This window comes from Odontesthes bonariensis, chromosome 10 (assembly GCF_027942865.1).
Source record: "Odontesthes bonariensis isolate fOdoBon6 chromosome 10, fOdoBon6.hap1, whole genome shotgun sequence".
Taxonomy (NCBI): Eukaryota; Metazoa; Chordata; class Actinopteri; order Atheriniformes; family Atherinopsidae; genus Odontesthes; species Odontesthes bonariensis.
Window position 1 is genome coordinate 37,539,035 of NC_134515.1, and position 13,503 is coordinate 37,552,537.

Genomic DNA, 13,503 nt, shown 5'->3' on the forward strand with positions numbered 1-13,503 from the left:
TCTCATCAGAACTCTGGCTGCAGCATTTTGGATCAACTGGAAGCTTTTCAGAGAATATGTGGGACAGCCCAATAATAAAGAATTACAGTAGTCCAATCTTGAAGTAACAAATGCATGGAGCAGTTTTTCTGCATCACTCTGAGACAAGATGTTCCTGATTTTAACAATATTACGAAGGTGAAAGAAGGCAGTCCTAGAAACCTGTTTTATATGCGAGTCAAATGATAAGTTCTGGTCAAAAATAACTCCAAGGTTCCTCACTGTAGAACTAGAAGCCAAGGAAATACCATCTAGAGTAACTATATAGCTAGATAATTTCTCCCTGAAACGCTCAGGTCCAAAGATAACAACTTCAGTTTTGTCTGAATTTAGAAGCAGACAGTTCTGAGTCATCCAGGTCTTTATGTCTTTAAGACATACTTGTAATCTGACCAACCTATTGGTTTCATCTGGTTTTATAGATAAGTACAGCTGAGTATCATCAGCATAGCAATGGAAATTTATGCCATGCTGTCTAATAATGTTACCTAATGGAAGCATGTATAAAGTGAAAAGAATCGGTCCAAGCACAGAACCCTGAGGAACTCCATGACTTACTCTGGTGTGTGAGGAAGATTCTTCATTTACAAGAACAAACTGAAATCTATCAGATAAATATGACTTAAACCAGCCTAATGCAGTTCCTTTAATCCCAATAACATGTTCAAGTCTCTGTAATAAGATACTGTGATCGACCGTATCAAATGCAGCACTGAGATCCAACAGGACAAGCACAGACACAAGTCCGCTATCAGAGGCTAAGAGGAGATCATTGGGAACTTTCAGCAGTGCAGTTTCTGTGCTATGATGCACTCTGAATCCTGACTGAAACTCTTCATACAGATTATTTCTGTGGAAATGATCACAAAGCTGAGCTGCAACTATTTTTTCAAGAACTTTAGACATAAAAGGGAGATTGGATATAGGTCTATAATGAGCCAACACTTCTGAGTCAAGAGTAGGTTTTTTAAGTAAAGGTTTAACTACAGCAACCTTAAAAGTCTGAGGTACATATCCTGTCAACAAAGACAGATTGATCAAATCCAATATGGAAGTGTCAATGGGAAAACCTCCTTGAACAGTCTGGTTGGGATTGGGTCTAAAACACAAGTTGATGGTTTAGAAGAGACTATTGCTGTAGTTAGCTCAGAGAGATCAACTGGGCAGAAGCCGTCTAAATACAAATCAGGTTCTAAAGATACTTCTAAAGCTGCTGTACTTGATGATACATCACTGATAATAGTGGGAAGGACTCCATCAATCTTCTCTCTGATAGAAACAATTTTATTGATAAAGAAGCTCAGGAAATCTGCAAACCAAACCATTAAAAAGTCTCATGAAAAGGAAGCAGATGGAACTAAAAGATGAACTTTTAGTGTTCTGCTGCATCAAAGTGTCGCTTTCCTCACAATAGTTAGTCAGTGAAGCCACTGAAAATATAAAGGTTCAAGTGAAGCAGCAGGGTTGGGTTTGTAGTGGCTGGAGTACTAACTGGTGACATGAGTTCTAGATGTTCAGATAAAGCCGACAGCTGCTTTTTTATCCAGAGAATGGAAGTTCAAAATAGATTACAAACTGATGATTTTTTCAAGCAAATAGATTGTGACTATCTGCTGGTTGGGTGCACCCAGGAATCTCAAAGTGTTATCTTGAGTTCTGGGAGGAAATGACGGATGGTGACGCTCTGACTGAGCTGTGACGTCAGCAGGCTGCCCATGTTTGGAGGCTCATCCTCTGTGAATTACACTTTACAGCAAAATGTGCTTCTTTTCTTAAAGTTTAGTTCAGTGTGGGGATGATTTGAATGGCTTTACTTCCACTCAATGTCAGGAATGAAAATGTGCCTGATCGGCAGCTCTCATGGAGGATCTTTGCAGCTCAGTGGCTGCGAGGAGTAGCTGTATTTGAGCGTTAAAAGAAAAAGCATCTGACGGTTTGTGGTGTCTCTGCAGAAGCTGGAGGAGCGCTTCAGGATCAGCAGGAGGGAGCTCATCTCGTTCGAGTTCACCATCCTGGTCGCCCTGGAGATGGCGCTCTACCTCCCTGAGAGTCAAGTGATGCCACATTACAGACGGATGGTGCAGCAGCAGCAGGTTTAGCAGCGCCCGACTCCCTCCGACACCTCCGGCTCCAAAGCTGTGACCCTCATCCACCTGCTCCTCTGTGATGGTGGTGCAGGGCTGCACAGAGAGCGCCTTCAGCTGCCCCCCCCCCACACACACACCGAGGTGATGGGGGAGAACCACTTTCAGTGTGCCCTCAGTCCGTTACCGTTCAGATTATTATGCGTTTGACAATCATTTTACTGCATCTGTAAGCAGTGCTGAGAGCCTCCAGCACCCCCCTCCGAACTCTGTCAGGAACTGGAGAAAGGTCCTTTTCAGGGCGGCTGGCTCCATTCGTTCCTTGGAGATCTTGTCCACGCACTTGTTTAGTTTCATCCTTTTTTCATCCTTCACAGCAGTAGAGGTGGTAGGAAAATGCAAAGTCAGTCTTTCATTTACTTTGATAGCAGCAAAGCGCATGAATGCAACATGCTCCATGTTTTACTCTGTAGAGGGAGAACTATGCACTCACACAGCTGTGGACAAACTGCAGATCCCCTGAAGAGACTCAGCCTCTCATGGAGGCTGCTTTTATACCGAATCATGACCACAGTCACCTGCTTGGAGTATCATTTGAATGATTTTTTTTCCACCTTTCTGGCCCTAAATATCCTGCGCCCAAACTCTTTTTGGAATGTGTTGCAGGCCTGAAATGCAGAAATGGCTGTTAATGAACAAATTGAATTAAGTTGATGAGAAAGAGCAGGAAATAAGTTTTCTTTAAGGGAATCTTAGTCAAAGTAAATGTGGGAAGAGCTGCTGAAGTGTGTTTGTTCGTGCATAACTGAGTCATCACTTTCCAAGCAGCAACGTAATGCTGGCCTGTCTCATGTCCTGTTGTCATCCTTCCTCAACACTGAAGCAGATCCAGTGTCAAACTATGTCCCGGGACGCTTGTGCTCCAGTCTGCAACTCAACAGCACCAGCGTCACTCTCCTCATATTCTACCTGAGAAATGCCGCCCTCTTGTGTCCATCTCACAGAAATACACTTAGTGTACACAGAGACATTTATATGGGACAGCAGATCTGCAATGACTGACTCTAACCCTAACCTTAACCCTACCCTACCCTAACCCCCTTCACCAACCCTAGCCCTAACCCTGACCCTGACATTGGAGTTGCAACCAAGACCCCCGGACCCCAAAACCTCCACCCCACAACCACAACAAACAAGGAAAGTCACCTGGGGACCCTCACCCAACAAAGCCGGAACCCCAAATTCAGTAATTTCTCCCATCCCCTGTTTACCCCATCAGAAACGGACCTCTATCGCAACCCCTCACCACTCCCACCGACTCCACGACCTGGAATTACAAACAATTACCCTCAGCAGCCACTCCAATGTTTCGATTCATATCCCTATCACTCTTCTTTCCCTATCCCCACTGAGGAGGATCGGGCGAAACAGTCGACCCCCCCAGAATCATGAACCGAGGGTGTCAATGATGAAAGGGTTAGCCAAAGTCAACTATGACAGCAGTGTAACCCACCCTGAACCATCCTATAATTCCAACTCAGGGTTCTCGGGGACCGTACTGCCCCCAAGGCGCCAGCACAGTTACGGTCCAAGTACACCACCACCCTTCCTCACCCCCACTCCTATCTTCTCAACCAATAGATGAATACATCTCCCCTCATCTCACATCCTCCCCCCTTCACTCTGTCAAGGAGAAACCCCTTCCCACCACCACCCCCCCTCTCTGACCTTAATCCCCCCTTCCCCACCACAGACTCCCTCCCCGTACCCGTCTCTATTCCCTCCACCACTCCTCTGACTACCAGCTCTTCCAACCCACAATTCATGTATAGACCCACTTACCACCTCGCCCGACCCACCAGGAAAATCCAAGACTGGTTCATCAAATAAAAGAAACCTAAAATGATAATAGGAGACTCTAACATCAACCGCATCCCCGGCCATAACAACCCCCTCATTCAACTCGACAGCTACCCTGGAGCCAATGCGTACCACCTCATGAAAGTGTGCGAGAAGACCCCTCCCCCAACCGAATGACAAAATTGTTGTCATTTCAGTCGGAATCAACAATAAGGATCAGGACCCCAGACAGACCACCATTAAACAACTCAAAACCCTTTTCCGCACAGCTAAGTCGACCTTCCCCAATGCCGACATTTACTATCAACTACTCTCCTCACCTCACATCCACACAACAGCAATCTTAAATTGATCAATAACGGTAGGCGTCCATTGTTCCGTCAACGCAAGCCGTATCCAACGCATTCAGTTCATTTTCAATGAAATCCGGCCGATCGTTGTCGCCGTGCTCGCAAAGCATGCTGGGATTCCGGCACGGCGAGCGGGGGACCAGCGGCACGTCAAAAAGTTGGGCTCGCTCGAAGTTTATGCAAATTTGCCACGGCAGACGGAGTGCGTTACCCAATGACAGTAGACCATGTAGTTTTTTTCCCTTTGTTTATTCACCCCTGAACGTTTCGGGTATTGCTCATGTCATTGCTATTGCGGGCAAAATGAACAGCAGCAGTGGCCAGAATGGCTGTGCTAAAATGATTGTAGGCGAATAAACACACCTAAAACATCAGGCAATTGTGTGAGCATCTCCACTTTTGCAGTAAAGTAATGACCATCAAGGAATAGAGGTTCAATCCAGTGCATCAAATTCTTTCATGGGCAGAGGTGGAGTAGTGAATTAAACGTTATCAATAATTGCGATAGGCATTCATTTCAACAAAAGAACCAAATCACACCCATGGCCATGTTTTCACAAGATGTCTTGTTCATGTTTCATTTTTAAATCAGAGAAAAGGTGCAGGGACAGGTGATGCAGCGAGAAGGAGATCTCCTGTGTCGCAGCAGCAGCAGAGCAGCTCTCCTCGCTCGCAGATCCACATCCATGGTGCAATATGAAATAATGTTCCATTGCTGACGATTTATACACATTAATTTCCCTCCAAAACTCAAATTTTTAGAGGGAGAAACTTCGGTTGGTTAAAATCACAAGTTATTTACTTTCCCCCGGAGCCATTCTACCATATGTTCTATCTACAACTTCGTATACACGCCCACTGTAGTAGCAACACGGCGACACTAGGCATCCAATCCGGCGAGTTAAGTTCACGTGACGGAACAATGGACGCCTACCGTTACACCATGGTCACGCACTTCCCCTTCCTCACAGAAATCCCCCATGATACATTTAGGACAGAAAAAGACAACATCCACTGGACTGCCACCACCGCTAACACAATTTTGGAAAACTGGTGCCGCCTGCTAAATTTGCAGTAACGCATAAAACCAACTCGGATAACCCCCCACCTGTACCCCCCCTCACACAACAAGGACCTGGGGTGGGATTCACCCTCCAACATTCTTAATCTGGCCACTCTTTTCACCCCATCCACCCCACAGGTATCCCTCTTGGAGAGGGGACTTTCTTTCAGTCCCGCCCTTCAAAACTGGACCGGGAGGAACTCCATAGGGACCTACATAACTTCCATAGACGACTTAAACTCCTTGACTACTTTCACCCCGACACAGATGACCAACACACCCCATTCATACACCGTTCACATTGGGACCCTGACGACGCCAGACTCCACGACCAAACCCAAACCACCATCCCGGCAGATGTTTCAGACAACCTGTCGGGGGCCGAACGCAGGGCCCTTACAGAACTCACCCACAACCACAACATCATCATCAAACCCGCTGACAAAGGTTCCAAAATAGTAATCATGGACAGACACCAATACCTCACAGAAGCCCACAGACAACTTCAAAATAAAGAATATTATAGACCATTAGATAATTCCATCCAACTACAAACTCAGACTGAACTCCGGAACATTATTCAAACACTAAAAAATAAAAAATACATTTCAGCCAAGCAAAAAGACTTTTTATATGGGCCTGACAACCCACGACCCCGCTACTTTTATTTACTGCCCAAAATCCATAAAGAACCACAGACCTGGACTATTCCCTATGAGGTTCCTCCTGGCAGACCAATAGTTTCAGATTGCAACATCTCTCAATACATCGACCATTTTCTAGGTCCCCTCTCCACCCAACACCCCAGTTACATCCGAGACACCTACCACTTCCTCCAAATCATTGGGTCCATGACTGTCCCCCACTCAGCACACCTTTTTACAGTAGACATTGATAGCCTCTATACAAGCATTAACACCCATTCAAATACTCACCACCATTTTCAAAAACCACCCGGACCCCAAGAGACCGGACGAGGCACTCCTACAATTAATTAAACTCTGCCTCAACAATAACGGTTTCGTTTTCAATAACCAGTTCTACCTACAGGTCAATGGGGCAGCCATGGGCCAAAGATTTGCCCCCTCCTACGCCAACCTCTACATGAGTGAGTGGGAGCGAGAAGCCCTCCAAAAATGCCCCCTACAACCCACAACTTTACCTCAGATTTCTGGATGATATCTTTGGCATTTGGCCCCACGATCCCTTCACATTCCCAGATTTCATCAACACCTTAAATAACCATCATCCCTCCATCACAGTTAAATACACAAATAGCCCCACACACATCAACTTTCTTGATACCACAGTATTTATCAGGCCATCCAACACAACCCAACAAACTCTACAGACAAAAGTTCATTTTAAACCAACGGACACACATGCATTACTTCATGAATCCAGCTACCACCCCAAACACACATTCAGAGGCATCATTAAATCACAACTCATCTACTAGACAGCGGACCGGGGTTCGACTCCCCTCCAGGGTAAGATGTTTTAATTTAAAATCCCCCCCCCCACCCCCATTATATTTAAACATATTTATAGAAAATTGGATTTTATAGGCAGGACTAGGGGACCCTTTGTTACTAATTTTTATTTACTGTATATATTTACTATTGTGTGGTTTTAGCACTTTTTTACAAGCACTTATTTTCTAGCACTTTTTACTAACCAAACAAGCACTTATGGGTCCCCTACTCCACCTCTTGAAATCCATTTTTAATTTTAATTTAAATTTTTACTTTTTATTTCTCCTTCCTTAAAAAATTAAAAAATAACCAAAAAAAATATATTACGTAATAACTAATTAATTCTAATACATTCTTTATTTTTTAAATTTCTTTAATTTTTTAATTTGAATTTTTTATCTTTTTTTTAATTTATTTATTTTTTCATTTAATTAATAAAAACCATTACGCAATAACTAATCAATTTTAAGAAACACCCTTGCACCCTTTTCTTTTAAACTTTTATGTAGGGATCCGCGTGGCCCGGGCGGGAGTGGGCCCGGCGGCGCATCCCTTTTAGGGGGTGCATTGGTAAACAACTACTCCCGCAGGCCCCTCTGGTGCTCTGCCTGGGGATCGAACCCTGATCTCTGGTGGGAGAGAACACTTCCTTCACCTCTCCACCATCCTTCCCCACAGTTCTGTAGGCCAGTGCACATGATTTTAACCCTAACCCCGACCCTGACCCTAACCCTGACAGTGGAGTTGCTGAAGTGGACTGCTTCATGTTTAATAGAGGAAAGACACGGTGGTTGCAGACTGAAATGGTAAATGGACTGTGCTGATGTAGCATTTTTCTACTCAAAGCCCTTTTACCCTAAATGCCACATTCACCCATCCAGCATGTCTTCTTCCATCCAGTTTTACAGGCTCCACAGTGCTTCTCTTCCTCTAACACACACTCACACACCCATGGATGCGTGGGCAGCCAACGTGAGGTTCAGTGTCGGCCGGGGGGAGTCCAACCACCAACCTCCCCCCTTTTCTTCCTCCCGAGCTGCAGCCGCCCAAAAGCAATCCAAAGCTTCCTGTCGAATGACCGTAGAACAGCAATAATGAGCTGGTTATTTATTGTGTGATAAAGGGATGAATATTTAACCAAACGGAGGCTCTGCAGGTAACGGGCAGCACAAACACTTCCTGCACAGCCTGGCTTCTTTCTGCACTTTGCCTTTTAACGTCACCTGAATCTTTGTTCTATCATTAAGCAACAAGGGTATTTATTTTCCCTCATGTCAAGTATCTTATTGTAATCTTATGTATACATTTATTTATTACCAATCATCCCTCAGATGAAGAATCATGTGTTATTTATCAGATATGGAGCTGAAAATGATTCCAGATGATCGCTGAACATAAAACATGATTTCCCATCTAGAAACTTCCGTTCATGTTCTTCCACTGATGGTAATTTCCCTCATCTGTTAAAGAAAGAGTGAATCAGTTCACACCAGCAGAGTGTTGACAACAGTCAGTTTTCAAAGTTCAAAGCTTTGTCTGTTTGAGCCGGTGAAAGAAGAAAAATGTTAAATAGACTCTGCATAAGAGTAAAAAAAAATGGCGCCCAATCTTCCAGAGTTTTCTCTATATTAGAGATTTCTGATCTGTGTTTAGTTTTTACCCGTCACTCTTATTCCAGCTTCGTGTTCACATGTTGTATTTGGTAATAATTGGATCCTTCTCTGAGCACTGGAAGAGGAAATGTTCATCACGTTTTAGTCTTCCTTCCTTCTGTCGTTACTGTTTCACATTTGAACTTTGTTGGGTTTTCAGAATGTCTTCTTTTTATTGTTCTGTCCACATTTTCTGTGACAACACTGACGAGCCGCGTTGCAGTTGAGGAATCCGTGACATGAAATATTAGTTACCGTCTGTTTGTGGGGTACTAAAGAAAAAACCCAAGTCAGAGACGTGTTGCATCAACCTGCAATAAGAGTTTATATTTGTTACATCAAGTTGACTTTGGATTGTATCAACCTGCTGCAGAGGAACTAAGTAACTGTTTGATATGCACTGCTACACTGTAGAGAATTAAATTATTTCTAAATCTTTTTGTAAAGGAAGACCAGATACTGTTAAAAATGCCAATGTTCAACATCAAGTTTATTTTCATTAAAAACCTGTCAATTATGCTTCTTTTTATTGTCTCACTTTACCTACATGACGTTCAAATGAAATATTTTTTTGGTCTCAAACTGCAACAACAACATAAAGACGTGTGCAAACTCTAAACCAGTGGTTTTCAAAGTGGGGGCCGCCAGGGGGCGCTAAGGGAGCCTCAGAAAATTGGAGGGAAGATAAGAAAAAAATGCAAAAATAGAAAATAATTTTTTTTACACATCATTATAAAAAATTGTCACATTTTTTTAATCAGTATTGTAAAATACAATTTATAATAATATGTCATATCGAAATGTTATTTGCCATGCTTGTCTTTCTGATTGGCTGCCAGTCAAAACATGGTAGACCTGGCGGTTTGCGCCTGTTCTCAAGCTGCTCTGCTCCTCAAGCTAGCATGTAGGTAGCTTAGCCAAAATGGACAGATTTTTGACTACGAAGAGGCCGAAGGAACAGACCAACAGCCCTGCTGTGGAGGACACTGCTGCAGAAAAAACCTAAGAACTGGCCAACTAAAATCAGAAAGTATGAGGCAGCATACATTAAGTTTGGCTTTACAGCCATACAGAAAAATGCCCACGATTGCCCGAAATGCGTCCTCTGTCTGGAGACCCTCTCAAATGAGTGTTCAAAACCTTCGAAACTTCAGCATCAATTGATACAAAAATATCCGGCAGACTTCTTCAGACGTAAAGAAGAGCATTTAGTCAGGCTGCATTCAGACAGCGAGCTGCTGTCCGTGAAGAAAAGAAAGAAAATACCTTCTAAAAGTTGATGTTTCTTTACATATTTTGTAGCATTGTCTGTGGTTTGCAAAGGGGGTCCCTGGCCAGAAGCTAATACTGTTTGGGGGGTCTTGGCATGGAAAAGCATGGAGAACCCCTGCCCTAGGTGTTGAAAAGCTGGACTAAATTTTCGAAACGGGGGAAGTAAACAGTAAAAAAAGAAAGTGTCTATAAAGAAGATAAAGAAGCAAAGAAGATAAATGCAGATGGGCAGCCTCATGAGCCGATAGTGCTGGTGTGTAGAACTTGCATTTTGGATCAGGGACATAATAGAGGCAGAAGAGGTTGCAGAGGTAAAGGAGGGGGTCACAGGGGCAGGGGGGCAAGACAGGGGTTCTATAGGAATTCCTTCACTGGTTGTTGGAAATGTGTCAAAGAAGGGCATTTAGCCAGACACTGTCCAAAAAAAAAGAGCTGGAATAGCATGACTAGATGGCCCTGATGTTCAGTTGAATTACCAAGATTTGTTTCTGAATGGAGACATAAAACCAGAAATTCAGCTGATGGATGATAGAGATTATGATGGACAGATTGTTGTGAAAAGGAAAAAGGAAATCAAGGCAGGAGATTTCTTTGTTCTTAAAGAAGCTGGATCACTTCATTATTGTTACACATTAGATCTGCTAGACAAAGATCCAGCTGGTACAGCCACAGCCCTTATAACTGAAGGAAAGAATGCAGTTTCCAGATTACAAGATTATATGTTAGTAGAAGCCTTGCATGTTACTTTTTGGTATAAAAATACCCCAGGGCCCGATGAAGATTATGGAAAACAATTAAAAAGAGTAACCCCAGTAAAAATAACTCTGACTTATCTGTATGGAGATGCAGAAAGTGCAGCTGCAGTAGCAGTGCAAGTTCAGACAAAATAAATAAATTAAAAAAGAGAGTGGAGACCATTGCATGTCTCATTAAGCAAAGCAAAAAATCAGAAATGGGAGGATCTGGGTACAGGGAGAAAAAGCTACAGACTAAATAAAATAAAATAAAAATAAAAAACATCAGTTAACACGTGGTACAGAGCTGAAACAGGACTCACTAGAAAAGCTTTGTTCTGGACTGTTCAGGTCCATGCAGGAGTCCATTTGGACTCACAATCCACATGGGATGTTAAGAACACGGACTTTAGTGACTCAGACGAAGCATTCCTGAGCAGGTTCCCTCATAAATCATGGTTCCAGGGACCTACTGATGTTGGACAGATAACAGGAACTCTGCCTGTTCAGATAAGAGCTAAAACAGAGCACCGACCCTATATTAGACAGTACCCATTAAAACAGGACGCTCAAGATGGAATAAAACCAGTTATTGAAGATTTAATAAAAGCAGGTGTTATAGTTTTGTGTAATGATTCACCGTGTAATACACCAATATTCCCAGTAGAAAAAAAAACAGGCCCCATCCACAGGGATGTGCAGGACCTATAGGCTGTAAATCATGCTGAGAATACAAAGAGCTCCCTGTGTTCCAGATCCTCACGCCTTGCTGAATGCACTCAGAGGAGAAGTTATGAGTGTAAGTATGGCAAAGTTTGTTCCTCCAAAAGGCAGCCAAGTCCTGATAGATATAAGTAGATGACATTTTTACTGGTTTCACCAGATGGGGAACATGCAAAATAGACACCCTAGCTCTGTTGAAACATTTAGCTGAAGAAGGTCACAAGGCGAGTAAAAATAAACTACATCAGTGTAAAAGGGAAGTGAAGTATTTGGGACATAATTTGAGTGCAAAAGGGAGAACCATAGTAGAAAGTAGAAAAACAGCGGTTCTCCAGGCCCCCAAGCCAACCACAAAGAAACAAATGATGTCATTCTTAGGACTGACAAATTACTGCAGTCTGGATCCCAAATTATGCAGAAATAACAGCACCATTAAATAGACTAATGTATGAAGAAAAATAAAAAATGTCCCCTGTCCTCAAATAGACACCAGAAGCAATTGTGAAATTAAAAAGGTGTTAGTCTCCAGTACAGCATTAGCATTACCAGACTACAGCAAACCTCTTATTCAGATGGTAGACTGCAAAGGTCATTTTATGACCTCAGTGTTAACACAGCAGCATGGAGCAAAGCTGAAACCAATAGCTTATTTTTCATCTAAACTAGATACTGTGGCATGTGCATTATGTGTTCGAGCTGTAATAAGCTGCATTAATAACTGTAGAAACAAGTGCAACGATAGTGCTGTTCCATTCACTTACTTTAAGAGAGCCACATGCAGTATCAGTCGTATAACTGCAAACAAATCATGACTGTCAGGAGCTAGCTGAGAAAAATGCAAAATTAAGCAGCAGAATTAGTGGCCTTACTGAAGCATGTAAACTAATGACAGATAAAAAAGTAACTGTGTATACTGGTAGCCAATATGTATATGCTACAGTACATACTTTAAAAAAAATAGAGGAATGGTAACATCTATAGGAAAACCCGTGACACATGCAGAACTATAAACAATGCTAAAACACAAAAAATTAGCAGTATGCAAATGCGCTGCGCATAAATCTAACACAGATTTTGTCTCAAAAGAAAATGCATTTGTTGATGAAACGGCTAAAGCAGCAGCAGCAGGGTACATTGAAATAATAAATGCAACTCCAGGAGTATCACTCCAAGTAGAAGTTTTGAGAGAAATATAACAGCAGAGCCACAGTCAGAAATAGATGGCTGGATAAAAAAAAGGAAGCTACACTGAAAAAGGACGTCTATGTATGACGAGAAAAAAAGAAATAAATAAACAAACAAAAAACCTATCCTAGAGCAAAAATCTATACAGCTGGGCTGCAATTTAATTACTTTAATACTTATATACTTATATATTTAATACTTATATTAAAAAAAATTTGTAGAGTGTGGTTGACATGCGCTAAGCAGAATCCTCAGAGTAATCTAAGGCCAGGCTAAAGGTGCTTTCCAGAACCTAAATACCCCTTCCAAGTAATTCATATGGATTTTATTGAATTAAATAGAAGTGAGAGAAAAAGGTTTTGTTTATTCATCATAGATGCATGTTCAAAATGGATAGAATTCTTTTCATTGAAGAATCCTAACTAACAGGAATTCCTGAAAGAATATATAGTGATAATGGAACTTATTTTGTGAACCAAATTATGAATAGGATTGGACAAATGTTCCACATCGACCTAAAACACCACTGCACGTACCATCCACAAAGTGCGGGATTATTAGAAAGGATGAATGGAACAATTAAAAACAGACTAAAGAAATGTATGGAGGAAACAGGAAGACCATGGACACAGTGTTTGGACCTAGTGAAAATGTATAAACATAACTAGTTCCTCAGGACTGACACCTTGTGAAACTCTGTTTGGCATGGCCATATAGAATTACTAATTTTCAAAATACATGGGAATTAAATGATGAGAGTAATCTAGCTGATAATATGAGAGCAACGCTAGAATTAAGACAATAAAAAAACTGATGACAGTTCTCTGTCTCTCAGCAGGAAACATAGCTGGCTGAACTGGGAGACTGAGTGCTGATTACCAGGTTTTGCTCACCACTCCCACAGCAGTTAAAATAGCTGAAAGAAGCACATGGTTACACTGGTCTCATTGTAAAAAGGTCATTGAGAGTAAGGATAAGTAGATAGCAGGTCTCTGTTGAACTCATGACCCACAGGGGAAGTCCAGACTTCAAAGGGGACTATGTCAAATATGATTTAGTCGTCTCA

The 13,503-nt window shown here is 42.3% G+C and overlaps 1 protein-coding gene across 2 annotated transcripts in view; it reads left to right on the forward strand.

Annotated features, from left to right (window-relative positions):
* cables2b (Cdk5 and Abl enzyme substrate 2b) overlaps nucleotides 1-9,042 on the forward strand; it is a 74,230-nt gene extending 65,188 nt beyond the window's left edge. For both annotated transcript variants that reach the window (XM_075475407.1, XM_075475406.1), the window contains one exon: nucleotides 1,992-9,042. In XM_075475407.1, coding sequence (XP_075331522.1) covers nucleotides 1,992-2,138 — 147 coding nt within the window. In that variant the 3' untranslated portion in view covers nucleotides 2,139-9,042. The remainder of the gene's footprint in view (nucleotides 1-1,991) is intronic.
* Nucleotides 9,043-13,503: the final 4,461 nt, after the last annotated feature.